At 37.9% G+C, this 23,413-nt stretch overlaps 1 protein-coding gene across 1 annotated transcript in view; it reads right to left on the reverse strand.

Moving 5' to 3' along the window:
* Positions 1-13,398, reverse strand: part of Chd64 (transgelin calponin-3) — a 55,657-nt gene extending 42,259 nt beyond the window's left edge. Inside the window, exon 1 of the mRNA XM_089096278.1 lies at positions 13,261-13,398. Within this exon, the coding sequence (XP_088952404.1) occupies positions 13,261-13,314 (54 nt within the window). The 5' untranslated portion in view covers positions 13,315-13,398. The remainder of the gene's footprint in view (positions 1-13,260) is intronic.
* Positions 13,399-23,413: the final 10,015 nt, after the last annotated feature.

The following is a 23,413-nucleotide window of genomic DNA, read 5'->3' on the forward strand; positions in this document are numbered from 1 at the left end:
AAAATATTGATTGGGTGACTTTGGGAAAAAAATGAGCGTGGGAAGAGGCCCAGTTGCCCACCATTTTTTTTGGTCACTTAAAAAGGGCACTAGAACTTTTAATTTCAGTTCCAATGAACCTTCCCACGATATTCTAGGACCATTGGGTCAATACGATCAGGTGCTGGAAACCTCTACAGTAGGGTTCTCTGATACGCTGAATATGATGGTGTGATTTTCATTAAGGTTCTATAACTTTTAGGGGGTCTTTCCACCTTTTTTCTAAAACAGCCAAATTTTCTCAGGCGCTTAACTTTTTATGGCAAAGACTTGGTATCCGTTTTTTAGAGTTTCGGTTACCATTGAGCCGTGTCACTCCTTACTTACAGTTCGTTACCACGAACTGTTTGATTAAATAAAAAAAGCAAATTTTTTTTTACTGAAAGTAAGGAACGACGTTAAAACTTAAAACGAATAGAAATTATTTCGTATATGAAAGGGGCTGTCCCCTCCTCAACGCCTCGCTCTTTACGCTAAATTTTTTTATTGTTAAAAAAAAGAGTCGTGAGAAAGTCAAACTTTAGCGTAAAGAGCGAGGCGTTGAGGAGGGGACAGCCCCATTCATATACGGAATGATTTCTATTCGTTTTCAGTTTTAACGTCGTTCCTTACTTTCAGTTAAAAAACTTGTTTTTTTTATTTAATTTTTGAAAGTTTTTGAATTAATGCAGGTTTTGATTTTGGCTCACCGTACATGAATAATTAAAAAAAAAATTTGCATATTAGTTTTACTTTTATTTGGTTAAATGACTTTCTCGGTACTTGTTTAATTTTATTTACGAACGTTTTTATTAGTAATAAATATACGTAACTTACGAATTAACTTACGTAACGAACTTCTATATTCATAGTTTTTTAATACGTATATTAGAGGGTTCGCCTACTAGTCAATACTTTACTCTTTAAGCTAAAGTTCGAATTTTGTTCCAATTCTTTAAAAATGACCCCTTATTCACAAAGGCCGTTAATTAGAATAATAGCTCTTATGAAAGTACTGAAAAATATTTGGCTTAAAGAGCGAGATATTGACTTGGGGGTGAACCCAATCATATACGTAATATTTTCTGTTCGTTTTAAGTTTTGATGTTGCTCCTTACTTTCTGTTGAAAAACTTGTTTTTTTATTTAATTCATGATCTTTTTCTTTAATAATGCTGAGAAATCCGGCACCCCCTTCATAGCAATGTCCCTTCTCCCATGAAAACTTCCTTCATGGAAAGATCCTCCCATACAATTTTCGAGCCCTGCTCCCCGTCTGCCAGTTTGGAAAATTATTTATTCATGTAATTTGTTTGTTAAATAAACTTATTCTTCTTCTTCTACAACCTCCAACACACACCCCCCACCTACCAGAAAAAATCTCCCCTGAAAATGTCTGTATACTTCCCAATAACCAATACTATATGTTAACATTGGGTAAAGCTCATAACTTTCAGCCATCCCCCAGGGGACTTCGGGGGATTAAGTCATCCTAAAAGACATAGTTATCATATTTTCGACCGTGCTGAACAAAATGGATATCTCAAAATTTTGATCGGGTGACTTTGGGAAAAAAATGAGTGTGGGAGGAGGCCTAGTTGCCATCCATTTTTTTGGTCACTTAAAAAGGGCACTAGAACTTTTCATTTCCGTTCCAATGAGCCCCACCCACGATATTCTAGGACCACTGGGTCGATGCGATCACCCCTGGGGGAAAAAAACAACAACAAAACAAATAAACACACATGCGTGATATTTTTTTCTGGCAAAAAATGCAAAATTCCACATTTTTGTAGACAGGTGCTTGAAACCTCTATAGTAGGGTTCTCTGATACGCTGAATATGGTGGTGTGATGTTCATTAAGGTTCTATAGCTTTTGGGGGGTATTTCCCCCTTTTTTCTACAATCAACCAAATTTTCTCAGGCTCGTAACTTTTGATGAGTAAAACTGAACTTGATGAAACTTATATATTTGAAATCACCATTAAAATCTGATTTTTTTTTATGTATCTATTGGTATCAAAATTCCGTTTTTTAGAGTTCGGTTACCATTCAGCTTCTAGTACTTTTTTTTGTTTGTTTTTCTCCTTCCTCTTATACTTTATCCGTAGTTTTCTCTTTTTTATGACTTGTTGTGCTTATTTCTCATTTCTTTTTGTGTCAATTTACATTTAGGCTATTGTAGTTATAGATGTGCAATACCTGGTTTCCGTTTCAGTCACTAATAAAGTATCTATCATTTCCCTGACTCTCTGTGTGTAATAATAACAGGTTCTAACGTACAAAATATTGAAAAAGTGGTAACACAAGCCTTGGCAAGCTTTTCCGACTGGCCCACAAAAATTAACTCGCCTTTTATAAGAATTAAATAAAACAAACAAGTTTTTTTTTTAACTGAAAGTAAGGAACGACGTTAAAACTTAAAACGAACATAAATTATTCCGGATATGAAAGGGGCTGTCCCCTCTTCAACGCCTCGCTCTTTACGCTAAAGTTTTTTATTTTAAAAAAAAAGAGTGGTGAGAAAGTCGAACTTTAGCGTAAAGAGCGAGACGTTGAAGAGGGGACAGCCCCTTTCTTATCCGGAATAATTTCTGTTCTTTTAAGTTTTAACGTCGTTCCTTACTTTCAGTTAAAAAAAAACTTGTGTTTTTTATTTAATTTTTGAATTTTTTGAATTAATGCAGGTTTTGATCTTGGCTTACCGTACATGAATAATTAAAAACCGAACTTTCGAAAGAAAGTTCAGTTTGGCTAGCCGATACTTAACTCATACGTTGGTTCATCTATTAACAAAAGCTTTCTTTGGTTTTTCAATATAAAGACGGGGTCAAGACACCCCAATTCCACCGAAAACGATCGTTTCGACAGCGATCCAGTCCCTCTCCATAGCCAGTTCAGATTCATGTCTATTTTGAACTAAATCCCTTATAATTCCTTAATTCTCAATGAGCGGGGAGGAGGGAGGGTCTCTATGTACCAACGTATGAGGTAAGTATCGGCTAGCCAAACTGAGCTTTCCTTCGAAAGTTCGGTTTTGGCGTCGCCATTACCTAATACGTTGGTACATCTATTAACGAAAGCTAAGATTCTAAACGAGTTGGTGGTGGGTTCATAAACCAACTAATATAAAATATTAGTTTCAAACTCAAGTATTCAAATGTATAAACTACAAAAATGTCTGAACCGCAACAAAATATTGAGCATCGGTTCGATCTTCTATTTCATGAAGATAGTGTTGTCTAGGAGAAGACTCCGAAGACCAGCCATCAGTACTCATTATATCAGTAAGTGGTACTGATTTTGATAGCGCCCATGACGCCGTCAAGGATCTTGTATCATGTGCTTTCCTTTTTCTACACTCTTCTTTTGCTGCCTCATATGCAATACTTATGGCCTGCTTTATCCAAGAAGAAATGGTTCCAGCTGCCACCTCTCGTGGTGCGGTTTTAGAAAAAGGAATGAAGAACCTTTTTCTCCCTTTTCTGACCGCCACGTTAGCTGTTCGCTGTGCGTAGGCCGATAGTTTTCTCACTGGACACAGCGCTGGATCTACATCTAGCACGGGAAGAAGAATAAGAGAAGGTATCACATGAGGCTTCACGGTTTTGGGTCTAAACGAAGGGAGAAACCTGAGAGTTACTGAATTACCCGAAAATTGTGCTGTACTGAAAGTCAAGGCATGTATTTCACTCCTTCGACGACCAGATGCAATGGCAGTAATGAATACCGTCTTAAGAGTAACATCCTTCATATCAATATTCCACAGGTCAAGAAATCGTGAAGTTCTAAATACCTTAGAACAAGGCCACGACCCTATGCAGTAATATCAAGGTATTTCCGCGGTGACTCGTGTCAATATTATGTACCGTTTTCGTCAAACAAGTATTTTGGCTGATATCTGTTCCTGTAACTAGAGCTAGCGTTCCGCATATTGCTGCTTTACAACCTTCTACCGTTGATGGTGCGAGGTTTCGACCAGTCTTTAGATATATCATGAATTCTGAAACTGTCTGAGTACTGGTTGCGAGAGGATTAATCTTCCTTTCACTACACCAACCTACGAACACTCGCCATTTTCCATTGAACAATTCAATGGTAGATCGTCACTCGACCGGGCAATTGCACGGGCTGATTCTTTAGAAAAACCTCTCTTTTCGAGTCCACGCTCGATATCTTCCAGCCGTGTAAATTTAGATTCCTTAGTGCTGGGTGGTGAAGTCAACTCTGCTGGAGGAGATCTGAATAATATCCGAGGGGTATAGGCAAGTCTACTAGCAGGTTGAGAAGATTCGTGTACCAAGCTTGGCGAGGCCCTCGCGGAACAATTAGCATTATTTCGGCAGTTCAGACTTTCGAACCTTCTCCAGAACCTTTGGGATCAGGGCAAAGGGAGGGAAGGCATAGCTGTGTTTGTTCGACCAATCTTGGACAAGGGCATCTGTGCCGATCGCAAGAGAATCTGGAACTGGTGAGAAATATACGTCGATCTTCCGGTTCAATCGATTCGTAAATAGATAGACTTCTGGCAGTCCATACTCTTTTGACAGGGCTCCGAAGACACTGTCGTAGAGACTCTATTCCGTGGGCATATCTTTTCCTTCTCGTGACAGTGTGCCGACTACTAGATTGAGCTATCCGGCGATGTGTCTTGCCCTCAAGTGAAAGTTCAGGGCCATCGTAATCTCGAAGAGCTTTATGGGTTCCTCCTCTAGGGAGAAAGATCGGGTTCCACCCTCTTTGTTTATGTAATTGACTACAGTCGAGTTGTCCGTCGCTATTATGACTACCTCGTTTCTTAGCTCCTCCGCAAAGGCTTTGATTGTGTTGGCTACGGCTCTCATCTCGAGGCAATTTATTTGAAGAGATTTCTCTTCTGGAGACTAAGTCTCCGAAGTGTCTTGATGTGGGTCCTCTAGATAGCCACCTCGCCCTTAGGTTGAGCTGTGAGTGAATATTGTTTTGGAAACAATAGGAGGCTTGAGAGGAAGGCCTTGACTCAGCCAATTTTTGTTCAGCCACTGTGAAAATACCTCTTTAATCTCTGTCGTAATTAGGATGTTTAAATCTATGTTGCTCCAAGACTTGTCCCCACAATCTGAGCATTAGTAACTGACATTTCCTGAGATGTAGTCTGTTGAAAGGAATTGCTCTTGAGCCCGCATTGATGAGTCTAATCAGCTTCATCTGTTGCCTTATTGAGGCATGCGATTTTTCCAGAGCTGCCTTGATTGCATGTATCAAGTTCTAAATCTTTTCCGGGGTACACCCTCTTTATCTCCTGGTCTACCAGAAAACCCGAGAAATATGATCCGTCGCATAGGTCGCAGTTCCGATTTCTCGCTCACCTGAACCCGAGTCTGTGCAAGAGAATCATCAAATATCTGGCTCAGAATGAACCCAAGTCTGAGCTACAGAAATCATAATGGTCTTTACATTGTTCTGTACTAGTGACTTTTGGTAATTGTGCAGAATTTTTTTGTTCATGTAAGCATGCCATTGGATGGTTTGAAGATGCCCATAGGTCACCATGGCACTTTGAACTGATATATTTTGTTTTTGAAAGTGAACCCTAACCTCATTCTGTGAGTTAGGTCCTTAAAGTCGGCGGAAACATGAAATACTTTCCAGAGATAATAATTTTGAGTATGCTCTAGAAAGAATATTTGAAAGATGCTTCTGACTTCTATTAACAGAATCCAAGACCTTTATCAGTTTTTGGGATAGTGTCAGGAGAGACGTTCTCTGCCTTTTAACATATTTATGACAGTACCTAACGTGAGGTCACTGTATGATATTATGCTCAGAGTCACTCGTGTAGAAGAATCTAAGGCAAAGAATGACTTTCTGTCAACTGATATGAACTTTATGTCCTCTACTTATCCAGTTGATGGTAAAAAAATGAACTTTGGGTTTATCCAGCTAGCATAGCATATTTATAATTGAACGCCGGAAGTAAATTCAACTCTAATCACCAGAAAAACTTACCATATGCTACACCAGACCTATATGATAGCACTGTAGTCGCTACAATATTGTACAATCGCTGTATGTACTTCCAAAGCGTCATGAAATTATATAATGGTGGTCTCTACTTCCGAAGCTTTATGAACGTATGTAATGAGGGTCTGTACTCCCAAGGCGTTATGAACTTATGTAAAGGTGACCTGTAGACCCAAGGTGTTAATATCTTATGTAATGCCGGTCTGTACGCCCAAGGTGATTTGACCTTATGCAATGACGTCATGTACACCCAAGGTGTTGTGACCCTATGTAATGACGGTCTGTACACCCAAGGTGTTATGAACTTATGTAATGGTAGTCTGTACACCCAATGGTGTTATGCCCTTGTGTAATTCCGGTCTGTACGCCCAAGGCGTTATGACCTTATATAATGACGGCCTGTTATAATCTTTATTTAATGAGTAATATACCATACCATAAATATTGGGTTTAATACACTCAAATGATTAAAATACAAATAATTACAACTAAGACACAAACATTAACTTCTGTAATTTTCTTTTTCATGATTTTTACGTATCATCAGGGTTGCCAGCTGCCAATATTTAGAAAGGGGTAAAAACTAAGGAAAAGGGGAAAATTTTACTCGAAGAGTGAAAGTCTGTGCTTTCTCTCGGCGCGGTATGTCGAGGGGATCAAAGGAATTATCACGTTCTGAGAGTGGCTTATTCTTTGTTTTTGACTGCAGTTCTTCTGAGCGCTGCTTGATGAATTTTTTCAGCATTGGGGTGAAACATAACGTGATAAGCTGTTTTCTCTTGAATGGCTCAATTGTCAAAACCAGCTCTGCCGCCGAGCGAGGCTGTTGGACTGTAATGATAGGCCTGGGGAAAATGGTGTCACCCAGTACTTCGTATACAAGGTCCAGCGACTCTGCCAAAGAGACCATATCATCTGTTCCGGGATCGGTGTCTAATTTTAACCAACTATAAAGTCTTAATAATTAGAAGCTAAGCCTATTCTGAGCTGCAATATCCAGACCAGCTTATCCCTTACCAGAAGGCCTATTACGCCGTAGGCGTTATACGGCCTATAATGCCAGAGGCTTTACTACCTTCTATAATGGTGGTCTGTACGCCCTAGACGTGATGAACTTATGTAATGACGGTCTATACGTCATAGGCTGTATGACCTTATGTTATAACGGCTTGTGCGTTCTGGGCGTTATGACCTTGTGTAATGATGGCCTGTACGCCCTACGCGTTATGACCTTATGTAAAGACGGCCTATACTCCCTAGGCGTTATGACCTTATGTAACTATGGCCTTTACGCCCTAAGCGTTATGACCCTATGTAATAACGGCCTGTACGCCCTAGGCGTTATGACCTTATATTATGACGGCCTACACGACCTAGGCGTTATGACCTTATGTAATGACGGCCTGCACGCCCTAGGCGTTATGACCTTATGTAAACTTATTAAATATAACCTATGAAAGGCATTATCCATTCCCAAATACTGGATTTACCGCAGCTAAACCATTAAAATACAAATAATTATCTGGCCTACTAAACACCAGGCTTAGAATAAAAGTATATATTTCTATAAATATGTTAAAAATGTGTATATGTTTCCTATGTAGGAAACATAGGAGAAACATTTCTGAAGTGCATCAATGCATTTTAAAAACGCATAAGAGTTTAAAATGAAAAAGATTGCAAAATTTACATAATATGTTTTTTCATCCTTTCAACATTTGAATTAACCACCTTAGTGGCACAAAAATGAACAAAAGAAAGACTCGTGGAACAGTCTTTTAAGGTACTAAAATTCAAATCAAAATTTGAATTTTGTACCTGATTTTTATATACAATATCGCAATAGTGTCCTGGATAATCTCCATTGAAGAAGGTATAATCATTAGCAAACATTACACATATTCCCAAAAAGATTTTATGAATAACTGTGCAATATGCATGATGGGAGGGTAGGAACTTCCTCTCCTACTAAACAAATATTTTGAGTATAACTCATTTTCTTTTTTACTAATAAAAATGTTTTATATGTTTAATTAAAACCAAGAACTACCTTGGCTAGTGTTTATCTTTGTGACCCCTTACGCCACAAAATAGAAACTGGCCTGAATTAGTTATGGAGAGGGACTGGATCGCTGTGGAAACGTTTGTTTTCGATGGAATTGTGGTGTCTTGACCCCGTCTTTGCATTGCAAATCCGAAGGAAGTTTTTGTTAATAGATGTACCAACGTATGAGGTAAGGGCGACGCCAAACAAAATTTGTATATTAATTTACTTTTATTTGGTTAAATGGCTTTCTCGAAACTTGTTTAATTTTACTTACATTCCTTTTTTATTAGTAATAAATATACGTAACTTACGAATTAACTTACGTAACGAACTTCTATATTCATTTATTTTTAATACGTGTATTAGGGGGTTCGCCCCCTAGTCAATACCTTGCTGTTTAAGCTAAAGTTCGAATTTTGTTCCAATTCTTTAAAAATGACCGCTAAATCACAAAGGCCGTTAATTAGAATAAATAGCTCTTATGAAAGTACTAAAAAATCTTAGTCTTAAAGAACAAGGTATTGACTAGGAGGTGAACCCAATCATATATGTAATATTTTCTGTTCGTCTAAGTTTTGATGTTGCTGCTGTTGCAGTTGAAAAACTTGTTTTTTTATATTTAATTTCTGATCTTTTTTTTAAATAATGCTGGGAAATCCGGTGTCCCATTCATAGCAATGTCCCTTCCCTCATGAAAACTTCCTTCATGGAAAGATCCTCCCACATAACCCCCAACCCATCCCCCCACTACCAGAAAAAATCCCCCCTGAGAACATCTGTATACTTTCCATTAACCAACACTATATGTTAACATTGGGTAAAGTTCGTAACTTCCAGCCCTCCCCCCGGGAACTTCGGGGGATTAAGTCATCCTAAAAGACATACCTATAATATTATCGAACATGCTGAACAAAATGGCTATTTCAAAATTTTGATCGGGTGACTTTGGGAACAAAATGAGCGTGGGAGGGGGCCTAGTTGCCCTCCATTTTTTGGTCACTTTAAAAGGGAACTATAACTTTTAATTTCCATTCCAATGAGCCCTCCAGCGATATTCTAGGACCACTGGGTCGATACGATCGCCCCTGGAAAAAACAACAACAAAAAAACAAATAAACACGCATCCGTGATCTTTCTTCTGGCAAAAAATGCAAAATTCCACATTTTTGTAGATAGGAGCTTGAAACCTCTGCAGTAGGGTTCTCTGTTACGCTGAATATGATGGTGTGATTTTCATTAAGGTTTCGATAACTTTTACGGGGTATTTCCCCCTTTTTTCTACAATCAGCCAAATTTTCTCAGGCGCGTAACTTTTGATGGGTAGGACTAAGCTTGATGAAACTTATATATTTGAAATCAGCAATAAAATCTGATTCTTTTGATTTGTCTGTTGGTATTAAAATACCGTTTTCTAGAGTTTTGGTTACCATTGAGCCGGGTCGCTCCTTACTTACAGTTCGTTACCACGAACTGTTTGATAAAACCGAAACAGTATTAGTTGACACCAAGTACACATTCTCTTTAATCAGCCTATCATTTGGTGGTATTATAATGAAAATTCAACATATTACCAAACACAGGGGGGGGGGGGGGTTATATGGAAAGAAAACATTTTAGTCCCCTCTTATTAGGTATAGAGTAAATTTGGCAAAACTACATTCTCGCAGCCAGTGGTTTTTCTGGCCTCTCTAGCAGCCGGGTTGAAATCTTGATTAACACCCCCCTGTCTTCAAAAGAAATCACGCCAAATTTTAGCAAAATTTTCATTTATTTAAAATAAAATACTCAGTTCTAACTTTTATTACTTTATATGGGAAAAGATACGGCAAAATACAAAAATAATTGGATTGAATTTTGCTTAAACTTGCTGCCAATCGCGCTCTTTACTTTATTTTAAGAAAAAACCAAATCATCATAAACGTTAGATTATTTATTTGAAAATTTGCGCCCCTAATATTTCTTAACCGGGGCAAGTCCCCCTCTGACCCCTAAAACACTTTCTGCTTGCCGTCTCTTTAGCGTTGTCAGATCAAAATCTGGTCTCCAATCGTTTCAAACAGTTCGTGGTAACGAAATGTAAGTAAGGAGCGACGCGGCTCAATGGTTACCGAAACTCTAAAAAACGGAATTTTGATACCAATAGATGCATCAAAAGAATCAAATTTTAATGCTGATTTCAAATATATAAGCTTCATCAAGTTTAATCTTACCCTTCAAAAGTTACGCGCCCCAGAAAATTTGGCTGATTTTAGAAAAAAGGGGGAAAGACCCCCTGAAAGTTATCGAAACCTTAATGAAAATCAGACCATCATATTCAGCGTATCAGAGAACCCTACTGTAGAGGTTTCAAGCACCTATCTACAAAAATGTGGAATTTTGCATTTTTTGGTAGAAGGTCACGGATGCGTTTTTATTTGTTTGTTTTTTTGTTTTTTTTTTTCCAGTGGTGATCGTATCGACCCAGTGGTCCTAGAATATCGTGGGAGGGCTCATTGGAACGGAAATTAAAAGTTCTAGTGCCCTTTTAAGTGACAAAAAAAAATGGAGGGCAACTAGGCCCCCTTCCACGCACACTTTTTCCCAAAGTCAACCGATCAAAATTTTGAGATAGCCATTTTGTTCAGCATGGTCGAAAATATCATAACTATGTCTATTAGGATGACTTAATCTACCGATGTCCCGGGGGGAAGGGCTGAAAGTTATGAACTTTACCCAATGTTAACATATAGTATTGTTTTTGGGAAGTATAAAGACGTTTTCAGGGGAGATTTTTCTGGTAATGGGGGGAGGGAGTTGGGTCGGGGATTATGTTGGAGGATCTTTCCATGAAGGAAGTTTTCATGGAGCTAGGGACATTGCTATGAAGGGGGCGCCAGATTTCCCAGCATTATTTAAAAAAAGATTTGAAATTAAATAAAAAACAACAATTTTTTCGGCTTGAAGTAAGGAGCAACATAATAAACCAAAAAAAACGGAAATTATTACGTATATGATTGGGTTCACCCGCTAGTCAATACCTCGCTCTTAAAGCCAATTTTTTTTTAGTACTTTCATAAGAGATATTTATTCTAATTAACGGCCTTTGTGATTAAGGAGTCATTTTTAAAGAATTGGAACAAAATTCGAACTTTAGCTTAAAGAGGAAAGTATTGACTACAGGGCGAACCCCCTAATATACGTATTAAAAATATATGAATATAGAAGTTCGTTACGTAAGTTATTTCGTAAGTTACGTATATTTATTACTAATATAAATGTTTGTAAATAAAATTAAACAACTTTCGAGAAAGCCATTTAACCAAATAAAAGTAAAATTAATATGAAAATTTTGTTGTAAATATTCATATACGGTGAGCCAAAATCAAAACCTGCATTAATTCCAAAACGTTCAAAAATTAAATAAAAAAAAAAGTTTTTTTTAACTGAATGTTAGGAACGACGTTAAAACTTAAAACGAACAGAAATTATTCCGTATATGAAAGGGGCTGTCCCCTTCTCAACGCCTCGCTCTTTACGCTAAAGTTTGAATTTTTCACAACTCTATTTTTTTTTAAACAATAAAAAACTTTAGCGTAAAGAGCGAGGCATTGAGGAGGGGACAGCCCCTTTCATATGCGGAATAATTTCTGTTCGTTTTAACGTCGTTCCTTACTTTCAGTTAAAAAAACTTTTTTTAATTTAATTTCTCTTTAATTTTATTTAATTAAGTTTATTTAATTTTAATTTATTTAATTTTATTTAATTTTATTTAATTAAGACTACTGCATAAAAGTGTTATTGAAAGTACTATTTCGTGTGCTTCGCCTGACTAATTATGACTTGTGCGAATCAATTTTGATCGCCAATTTTGATCACCTAAATTGGTTTTACGGAAAAACGAATCAATTAAATTCGATTTTGCAAGGTACGCAATTATTAATGAAATATATGAGAACAATATTAATGCCCTTAAGGTAGGAAGCGAGGTTTATAGCTGACTTCGCTATCAATCAGAAGTCAGGGAGGGTTTTATCCTATCCCCGTCTATAGGGATTGTTTTGAAGGACTTTGTCCTAAGATACAAGATAAAGGCTATGGGAAGCATTGTTGGAAATGGGAAGATGAAACTCAGGTAGGGTTAAAATATGCAATAATTTGAGAGTCTTAGACTAAATGTTAGCAAAATGAATGAATTTTTTGGAGATTCTGAGAGTTAAGAGTGCAGGAATAGGTTTGATAATTAATGTTAGTATAGGGAATACCAATGATATTTTTTCACAGGCGAAAAAAGTTTAGAGGAATAAAAAGATAAGTCTGTAAAATAAGATTAGAATGTTAGAAGCTACGGTAATGACAATAGTTATGCATGGTTCTGAAATGTGGAGTTCCGAAAGGCAGAGGAAGATTGGTTAAATCATTTCCAGGGGAATTGTCTACGGATAATTTCAGGTACCCGTTTGACTGAACGTATGTCGAACATAAAGCTCAGTCAAAATATAGGTCTATCCCACTTTCTCTGGCTATAATAAAAGTAAGGTTGAGATAGCTAAGGCACGTTTTACGGATGATGGTGACGGATTGCCAAGAAGTTTGCGCTTTTTGGCCATCCATCTAGGACCGAACAAAAGCAAGTCCTCCTTGAATAGGATGTAAAGAGATAATAAGGAAATATTTAAAGAAAGTTGAAACTTTATGGGAGGAGCAAAGTGTGAAGCTTTGAATAGATTGTGATAGAGAAGGGGTATGGGCAGCTGTGTTGACCTGAGGCAGCTTGTAGCTGCAAAGAGCTCTTAGTGCTAGTAGTAATAGGCAGAGAAATTAAGAGATTAAAGATAGGCTAAAATGTTATTCCAGAAACCTTCTTCTATTCATGCTTCAATGCTCAAGGGCAGTCTCTGTAAAAGTTCTTGAAACTTTTTTTTTATAGAACATACTCCTTTTTCTGTTGAATAAGAATTTTGTTATGTATCTTCTCAAAATCCTAGCTTCCACCAAGGGATATACGTAGGGGGGAAGCCTAGGCAAAGGGTCATCCCTAAATTCAAAATTCTTCTGATTTATAGACCGTTCTCATTTAAATTATAGTAAAATTCAATCTATTGTTACACCCCCCCCCCCCCAAAAATGGCTGTTTAAATGCCAGGCTTTAATAGTCTAGCTTTATGTGACCTTGAAATTGGATCTAATTTGGGCTACTGTAACTTATGTCTCACCTTTCTTTGTGCTTCTGCGGCAAATCCAGACTTATTTGCTCTTTCTGATGCCATACTCGTTACCTTTTTTAGACAATGTCTCTAAAGATACTGCACATCGAGCTCCATTAAGTTTTGGCTTAGCAGCTAGTGCTGTTTGACAAAAAAGAAAAAAAGACTTATCAGTAATTGGCTAGAAATGACGTAACTATGAGAGCATAGAGTAATTTGCATGTATGCATAAAAAGAACCTGAAATTAAGATGAACCCTCGCGGGTAAAAATGACAGCATAAAAGCTCATAAGCGGTTGGAAGTGATGATTTATATCGTAACGAGATATAATTTTATGTTACTATTCTTCTGCCGCAGCTCTATAATACTGGAGGCACAGTTAGTTTCGGTCAAACCATGGATTTAGTAAAAAAAAAATTAGACAGTTTTCTCAGGAGAAAAACGTTAAGCGGAAGAAACAAATCAACAAGCTTACGTGACATGGTTGACCTTGAGTGACGATTCCGGATACCGTCTACTGTCTACTGTGATTTCGTGTATTCATCACTGTCAGTACTTGTGCTTCCAACACTAGATTTATACCCAAGCTACATTATAGTCACATGGGTAAAAACAAAAGGTACTTTCCCATTATATGGGCACTTCTAAAAAGTCAAGTTTAGTTAATGCTAATAAAATAAAATAGGATGATAATAGTTTAGAAACAAATTTGGGCTATATATTTGAACATTAGGGGGGGAGGGTAAAGCATTGCATATATTAAATACATAACCTAACCTAACCTAGGTATCTTTTCTCCTCCTAAACCCCCAAAAACAACAGTTTAAATATAACTGTTACCCCCTGAACCTCCCTAAACTACCCCCTGGGTCCGCCTCACACAATCATAAATCTTGGATTTTAAAACGCTTTTACTTAACTTCCTCTACTTAGGGGATAAGCCTTCAAAGGCAGTTTGTTTAAAGAAAATTGCGTGCCTGTTTACGGGCTTGTTATTCATCATATGTAAGCAATGTTGCACTTATTGTTTGCTTGAACATGGCTCCGTAGACCATGGACCTTGGTTGATGGCCATGGTTCCGGAATTAAATTTTACAAGCAAGATTTTGTTTTTACTAATGTAAAAGCACGAGTCTATACATTAAGAACATTTTTATCCTCAAATCCTCTAAAAACTATAAAAAGGTATGAAACACTTTTAGATGAAATATATAAAATAGAATGTATTATAATTAGATTGAATATGAAAGTATGGTTCTTTATGTTAAGAATTTTTTTATCTCTAGATGCACTAAAAAGTTAAAAAAAAACCTCTTGTCAAGGCCTTATCCAGGGGGGGGTATAAATCCTCCCTCCCGGACAGAGGCGCCATTTCAGCCAAACCTTAGGGTGGGCAAGCAATCGACATGGGCCCCGAAGCAGGCTTGTATAAAAAAAAATTGCCTTTAGTTTTATCCGAAAAAAAACTGCCTTCCGTGGGAGTTACCGTAAAAATTAAGGATACTGTCTCAATTACTTTCCCTTTCCTTCTTTCGCTCTTATTCCATAGGTTCGGAAAAGGCCAGATATCTGAAGAAAGCAGAAACGGTAAGTGCGATGTTAAAAAAACAGCCGTTTGGGAATGTTCCACTTTTCCGAACCTATAACTTGACGAAAGCCGAACCTCTGTAGAAACTCACGCTTTGACTAAAGTATATTCTGTAGCCGAATTCTTGAGCTCGCGACTTACAGTAAATACTTTAGTCCAAGTCGGAGTCACGCTCCGGCTATGACGATGCAAAACTTTGCTTGATCAAGTAAATTTACAAAATCAAAAAATACAACAAAATTTTGAAACAGATCGGTGAACACTCAAGGCAACAAGGGGAACCGTCGTGGTTTCATCTTCGCAAAGTCGTCAACAAGCTGGTCGAAATCCAAGTTTTTAACTAAATCCTTCTCTGCAAAGATCAAAAGCAGGTGACTAAGACGATCGTTTCCTGTGGTCGAGCGCAGATATTTCTTCACTATTTCCAGCCCAGAAAACAAGCGTTCATTGCTGGCTGTCGTGACAGGAAGTGTGGCAGCAATATGAAGAACTTTGATAATTTCTGAACAGACCACTGGAAGTGTCTCGATATTATCAATGACGTCCATGAAGTTCTTTGGCTTTGCCTCCTCCTCGAGAAAAAATCGCTTGGAAATACTAGCTTTGGCCTCGAGAAGAATCTAGTCCATGTCCATTTAGGAATAGAGTTCATAGAATTGCTTGAGGAGCCCTGCATCCATGAACTTGGTAGAGCTAGGGTCCAGAGCTTCGAGTGTACTGAGCACTTGAAGTTTATCTGTAAACCGTCTGTCAAATTCCGCAATCAGACGATCTACAGTCTCCAGGTATTCTCTTTTCAGGTCTTCCGCTAGAGTTGGAGCTCAATTGTCGGATTCAACAAAGTGTTTTCCTAACGTCGAAGTGGTCATGAATTCTTTCAGTTGTTTGATAATTTTTTGGGTTCTTCTAGGTCGTCCCTTCTGACCCGCAGAGGAGGATCCGGTCAATGGTTCATTCACGTCAGGTACTTCAATTTCAAGACCTTCAGCAAACCCTTTTGCCTTCTCCAAAAGCGATGCAAATGAAGTATCAGAGCGCAGTTCAGCTATTTCCTTCCTTGTTGCTTGAATCAAGGTGCGGGACCTAGATATTACCAGATCAACTGCCTGAAGCTGCTCAGAAAGGGAGTTTGTCGTCCTCAGAATCGCTTCCATACAGAGCAACTGGAATATAACTGTGAAAGATTCCATTTTTCTCTGGAGCCCAGCTGCTTCTGCTCGAGCTTCACTATCAGCTCCCTCGCTGACTGCAGACAGTAAAGCCAGAACACATTCATATTAGAGTCTTATCTTCGATATTGATCAATACCAGTATGACCATCTTGTCGCGGCACTCCTTTCTAATTCCAGGAATGGCAGTTGAGTACCCTTTTGGGACTTGACAAAAAGCTGATGTCTGGTGTTGCTGCTGGAAATGAAAATGTACAGATTTTGGACTAACGAAAAAAATGAACCAACAGTCCCAACACCTTCAACGCAATTTGCAATGACCAAATTTAGTCTATGCGCATGGCAATGAATGTATATTACTTGTGGCACTTTCGCTCTCAGTCGCGCTTGAACACCAGAGAAGAGCCCGCTCATCACGCTTGCTCCGTCGTAGCACTGAGCAACACAATAGTTCCAGTCGAGACCAAGTTTCGCCACTGTGTCGTGAATGAAGCTGGCTGAACTCTCAGCATCCAGGCTTTTCATATGGTAGCATCCTATTGGTGTTTCTCGTACTTTTCCCTCGTCGAAGTACCTCAGAATAATAGCGAGCTGTTCTTTCTTCGAATTATCTTTTGTCTCGTCGACAAGAACAGGAAAGTATTTGGCACGCTTAACTTCTTGCACTATTGTAGACCGAAGCCTAGATCCGATAACTGAAATTAGAACGTTCTGGTATTCGTGGGACGTATAGTGGCCGTATCGTCTTTGTAGCTTGTTAAAAAGCGTGGAAGAATACTCGGCGAGAATATTGCACATTTTGACGAAATGTCCTTTGTTTGCCGAAGATACAGTCTCATCGTGGCCGCGAAAGGCTGTACCCAGTCGCCCCAGTAGGGCCATTACTTTCAGTAAAGCCTTTACGTGTTACCTGTTCTCATTCATCTCCTTATTCCTGTCTGTTGACAAAACAGATGCGATGGGTTGCATCTCCTTGGCTGGTATAGCTTTGAACTTCGTCCACGAAACTGCACTTTCCCTATGGCGGTCACTTTTCGCATGCTCTTCTAGAACGCTTGAGATGTCCTTCCATCTTCTAACGCCGGTCTCGATGAAAGGCCTCGCCCCGTATCTCTGTCCGCGAAGGGTTGACGTGCCGCCAAAGTGTCTGCAGCAGAAACAGAAACCGAGTTTTCCTTGACTGAGTACTCAAGCCAAGGATGCTTTCCATAATACGAAATATTAAATGACCGTCTTAGCTTGCCGTTTGCTGAAACCTGTGCAGGGTACCGTAGCAGCTGTGGTTGACATGGATGGTCGTGGGAGGGTGAAGAAATATCAGTAGGACCACTTGAACGATAGTGCTCTTCATCTCGAGTCCTATCTCGTCCAGATTGTGCCTCTTGAGCAGTGACAGGCGCAGTGTCTCTTTGAGTCGTCTCGTTTTCTACTAGCTCAGTCTGACCGACCACCACGTCCTCCGAAGGACCCAAAGTGAAGGGAATGGTGTGTTCAGTTGCAGAGTCAGGCACCTTAATTATAACCCAACCGTATAGCAATTACTTTTGTACTTTGAAGACCTATTAAACTAATTTTCAATATTAAAACAGTTGCTTTTTTTTAGTATGTTGACTATAAAGTACTTAGTAGTATCTATTTTTAATGAGGTAGGTCAGGACAAATATTGCTGGAACTCGTCCATGGTGTGACAGTCTATTAAAGTATATCGAACTTCAGAAAAAAAACAGGAAATTTCAGCAAAGCCACAGAGGGCGTTTTATGGATGATTATACATGCGTTGATCCTTATCTACCCGTAAATAAAATAATAGAAAATTTTGGCTTAATGCAATAGCAACCCAAATTGCAAAAAGCCTTTGAAGTAGTCCTTGAATGAATGATTCGGGTGTCATGACAGATCGCAAATAAGCTAAAGGCGCGTTCGATTTGCTGTAGTTTCAGTTACGTCCTTCTCCGTTGTGGGCTTATTTGCATTTTTTCTGCAACGTTCTCCCATTTAGCCGGAAGAACTACTGATAATGTGACCGCCAAACAGGTTCATAATTTTGGACCAAATGACGAAACGTGAAGCGTGACTACAGAAAATCGAATGCGGCTTCATATCACCAGTCTGCATTGTAGCAAATCAAATGCTATAAGCACTGCCAAACTGTGCGGTTCCATCAATAAAAAAAAAGAAAAGAAAAAAAATGACAATCTTTGGCTTATGCCCCTCAATCCATATAGTATTAATATCCATAAAATTAACAGCACTGCCAAACTGTGTGGTTCCATCAACAAAAAAAAGAAAGAAAAGAAAAAAAACGACAATCTTTGACTTATGCCCCTCAACCCATGTAGCATTGTTATCCATAAAATTAATAGTGCTTTGCAGAAGAAAAAAGAACAAAACAAAACAACATAGCGGTAATCTAAATCAAACAGTTCGTGGTAACGAACTGTAAGTATGGAGCGACCCGGCTCAATGGTAACCGAAACTCTAGAAAACGGGTTTTTGATACCAATAGATACATCAAAAGAATCAGGTTTTCATGCTGATTTCAAATAAATAATTTTCATAGGGTTTAGTCCTACCCATCAAAAGTTACGCGCCTGAGAAAATTTAGCTGATTTTCAAAAAAAGGGGAAAGACCCCCTAAAAAATATAGAACCTTGATGAAAATCACACCATCATATTCAACGTATCGGAGAACCCTACTGTAGAGGTTTCAAGCTCCTATCTACAAAAATGTGGAATTCTGCATTTTTTGCCAGAAGAAAGATCACGGATGCGTGTTGATTTGTTTTTTTTTTGTTTTTTTTTTCCCCAGGGGTGATCGTATTGACCCAGTGGTCCTAGAATATCGTGGGAGGGCTCATTGGAACGGAAATTAAAAGTTCTAGTGCCCTTTTTAAATGACCAAAAAAATGGAGGGCAACTAGACCTCCTCCCACACTCATTTTTTTCCCAAAGTCACCCGATCAAAATTTTGAGATAGTGATTTTGTTCAGCATGGTCGAAAATATGATAACTATGTCTTTTAGGAAGACTTAATTTCCCGAAGTCCCCGGGGGGAGGGCTAAAAGTTACGAACTTTACCCAATGTTAACATATAGTATTGGTTATTGGGAAGTATACAGAAGTTTTCAGGAGGTTTTTTTTTCTGGTAGTGGGGGGGGGGGGTGGGTGGGTCGGGGGTTATGTTGAAGGATATGTCCATGAAGGAAGTTTTTATGGGGGAAGGGAAATTGCCATGAAGGGGGTGCCGGACTTGCCAGCATTATTTATTGGTTATTGGGAAGTATACAGACATTTTTAGGAAGGATTTTTTCTGGAGGGGGGGGGGGCTGGAGGAGGGGGTTACGCGGGAGAATCTTTCCGTGGAGGAGGTTTCTTTGGGGTAAGGGACATTTCTATGAAGGGGTTGCCGGATTTCCAAGCATTATTTAAAAAACGATCAGAAATTAAATTAAAAAAAACAAGTTTTTTCGACTGAAAGTAAGAAGCAACATTAGAACTTAAAACGAACAGAAACTATAACGTATATGAGGGGGTTCTACCCCAAGTCAATACCTCGCTCTTTGCGCTACAGTTTTTTTCAGTGCTTTCAAAAGAACTATCTATTCTAATTAAACGGCCTTCGTGATTCAGGGGCTTGTGAATTAATTTTTTTTAACTTTTAACGTAAAGAGCTTGGTATTTACTAAGGGGAGAACCTCCTCATATACGTAATAACATATACGTAATAAAAAAAAACAATAAAGAAACAAGCGATACGGCTCAATAGTAATCGAAACTTTTAAAAACGGAATTTTGACGTCAATAAATGTATCAAAAGAATGGGTTTATAATGCTGATTCTAAATATATAAATTTTATTAAGTTTAGTATTACTCATCAAAGGCTACGATCCTGAGAAAATTTACTCGATTTTTAAAGAGGGGGGAAACATCCCCTGCAAGTGAAAGAATTTTAATGAAAATCCCACCGTCAGTTACAGCGTATCACAAAATCCTATTACATAGGGTTCAAGCTCATATCTGCAAAAATCTACAACTTTGTATATTTCGCCAGAAGAAAAATATACGAATATAGAAGTTAGTTACGTAAGTTAATTTGTAAATTACGTCATAACCAAATTTAGAGACATCCATTTAGCAAAAGAAAAGTAAAATTTTTATGCAAAATTTGTTTACTTATTCAATGACGGTGAGCCAAAATAAAAGCTGCATTAACTAAAAAACGATCAGACATTAAATAAAAAAAACCAGTTTTTTAAACTGAAAGTAAGGAGCGACATTAACACTTAAAATGAACAGAAATTATTCCGAATATGAAAGGGGCTGTCCCCTCCTCAAAGCCTCGCTCTTTACGCTAAAGTTTGACTCTGTCTCACAACTTTATTTTTTAAAATAATAAAAAACTTTAGTGTAAAGAGCGAAGCGTTGAGGAGGTGAAAGCCCCTTTCATATGCGGAATAATTTCTGTTGGTTTTTAAGTTTTAATGTCGCTCCTTACTTTCAGTTTAAAAAACTTGTTTTTTTTATTTAATTTATTAGAAACCAGGTCTACTGCATATCCAGTATTATTTTGTATTTATTATTTTTCAGTAAAAGGCTAGTTAATTTTAAAGATAACTATACTGCATTGGTTGAGGGGCTATAATTTATCTTTTATTAAAAAAGAATTAAATAACAGAAAAAAAAGGAAAGATCTAAGATGAAAACTAGAAAGTAAAAGAGGCTACCCAACTTCTGAATTAGCTTTTTTACAACAGTAAAAAAGAATTAGCTTTTTTTAGTGCCATAGGGAGTTCCCAAAGGGACCACGCTGGTAAACTGATAATTCCTTTGGGGTGATTTTCGGCGTTTTCCTAGCAGGTATGTTGGAACATTTTGAGGGACTGTCCTTTCCTGAACTTTAAGAAGAAAATTTACTCCCATTAATAGAAAAATAAAGAATAGGCTTTCCGATGATTTATGTTTCATTAAATCTGAACACCTCTATCTCCGGGACAAACCGCGAGAAGTTATATGGTTTTTCTAAGATTTACGGGAAAGTAGGAGTCGGCTTTTAGTTTTGTGTCGATTATTCGAATCTCTTATCCAAGTTCCACAAGCCAGGGCAAGACTGCCCAATCAATTCTAAATAGTTTGGCGCGACAAAATAAAAAAGTATATAATGGGCTAGATTGGGTTAACATTTATGTTACCGAATCCCATAAATACAATATAAAATCCCCTGCGCGGTTAAGAATAGTACCTTTGTTCAAACAGACCACGACAAAAAAGAAACGACTTAATAAAACACAAATACTGTAGGTTAATTACTTGCCGAGTCAGTTCAATTTGCTTTTTCTTCTTAACCAAATTGCAGAGAAAAACTTGCTTTTCTGCTTATTTCTCCTTTTTCAGTGCTGCCAATTTACGCTTTTGAGCTCCTGACAAACTCATGAATTCTCAATGGCTCTTCAGCTGATGATATTAGATAGTAAACTGGCGAACTGGGTGAATAATACATGGGTTATATATGGATGGTCTTACGGTTTTAAACAAATTCATTCATTTAAACTGATCTTTATAATTTCCCGAATTTCCTTTTTGCCGCTCCCGACAAAGATTCCGCTCCCAACAAAGATTCCGCTCCCGACAAAGATGCCGCTTCTAAAAACAATTGCACCCTTCCATTCTATAAGACATTCTAGGATTACAATTCAACGGAATCAAAACCAAAATACTTGGCCAGCACGAAAACTTAAGCCTCCAAAAATAAGTAGAAAGTAAGTAGATAAGTAGATTTAATATTTGGAAATAGAATAGTCCAAAAATAAGTATTCTACTACCAAAATAAGTAGAAGTGGAAACACTGCTCATGATAGCACATAAGAAAGATGTTGAATCAATAAAATCAGAAACTGATCTGTCACTTCAACCCTTGCACGACCCAGTTGCACTATTAATCTCACTATTATCTAAGTTAATCTACATATAAATGTAGCTAGTTTCAAAATTCTGACTAATTGCTAATTGTAATTTTGTTCCTGTATATTTTGTAAAAGAAAAAAAAGGCCTTTTTGGGAGGAAGCTTGGGCCCCCAGAAAAATTAGGGTGGACAATGGCCCTTCCCTGCCCCCCCCCCCCCCCCAATGGCGCCCCTGCTCCCGGATACAAAATGTTTGATATGGATTCCTGGATACGAACTGTAAACGAAATGTTTGTCCAACCCATAGAAAACGCAACAAAATGAATGTAAACAAATTTGTTGATGCGTTTTTAAGATATCCTCACAGGGGACACTTGACAATAAAATGAAAACGGATTCTCCCCCATTGGACTGTTGTATGACGCTTTTATGACGTGACTCAAATGTTCTTTCTCAATTTATTGATGTATTAATTGAAACAAAGCAGAATAATATCGTGGATATACTTTTGAAAATATTGCCATATATTTTATGTAGATGGCTCCCCCTTCGAAAGAGGTTATGTAACGTCACAGAGTTACTTCTCTCCCATCTCTCTCTGAATTTATCGAACGTGGATCAGTTTCTTTTTAGCTGTGAGAGAGTTTACATCGGAAACCAAAAAAAAAGTTCTATACATGTCCACTATGCATGTACACTCTTGGCAGTTGGTCATCATATGGGAATTGTACAATTATAGATGAATATAATGAAAAGTACAAATTATGCAATCTGTGTAAATTGTATAGAGGATATGCAGTACAAACTAAAGGCTGTAATTTTTGTCTTGAAGAGATTTATGACTCTCACCCTAGAGGGGAACTATGCTCCAATTGCCACTAAGACAAATGTGATCAGTGGGATAATACTTATCCCGGTATGATTGGAAAGAACCCTAAGCGTGATTTTAGTTTATTTCTATGGCATTGGTATCGTCGTGGCTTTAAATTATTTTGGGAGGAAGAATCAGGTCTATGATTCAACTGTTGGGGTAACAAGACAATTTGGTTTTTACGTCATCGTTGTGACGACACTGCCTATTATGACTATAAACTTAGTGATTTCTATTTGGCAGTTACCGCATTTGATTCACCATTTGAAAACACTGTATGTGATATTGCTTCAAAGAGACAGATTGAAACACGTGAATTTCACAATATGAACGCAAATAGTATCATTGACTATACAAAGAGATATGACAAGAGTGAAGTTACATTGTACTGTAGAAAATGTGACCCTGACTTTGCAGCCAATCAAAATCAATATACACTGAATTCAAACGATCTACCAGCATCAGTGGTTCTTGACAGTTGCCTATACATCGAAGAAGAAATCTAAAGTGAAGAATAAAGACATTGTTATATACATTTGTCTTTATTAATAAACAAAGTCGCATACATTTTTAAAGCACTTTACTCGTAGGGCACTAAAATCAATATTATACAGGTCTGAGAGGATATTTCCC

The sequence above is a fragment of the Artemia sp. Qi Xiang Cuo genome, chromosome 1, assembly GCF_049724085.1.
Source record: "Artemia sp. Qi Xiang Cuo chromosome 1, ASM4972408v1, whole genome shotgun sequence".
Classification (NCBI taxonomy): Eukaryota; Metazoa; Arthropoda; class Branchiopoda; order Anostraca; family Artemiidae; genus Artemia; species Artemia sp. Qi Xiang Cuo.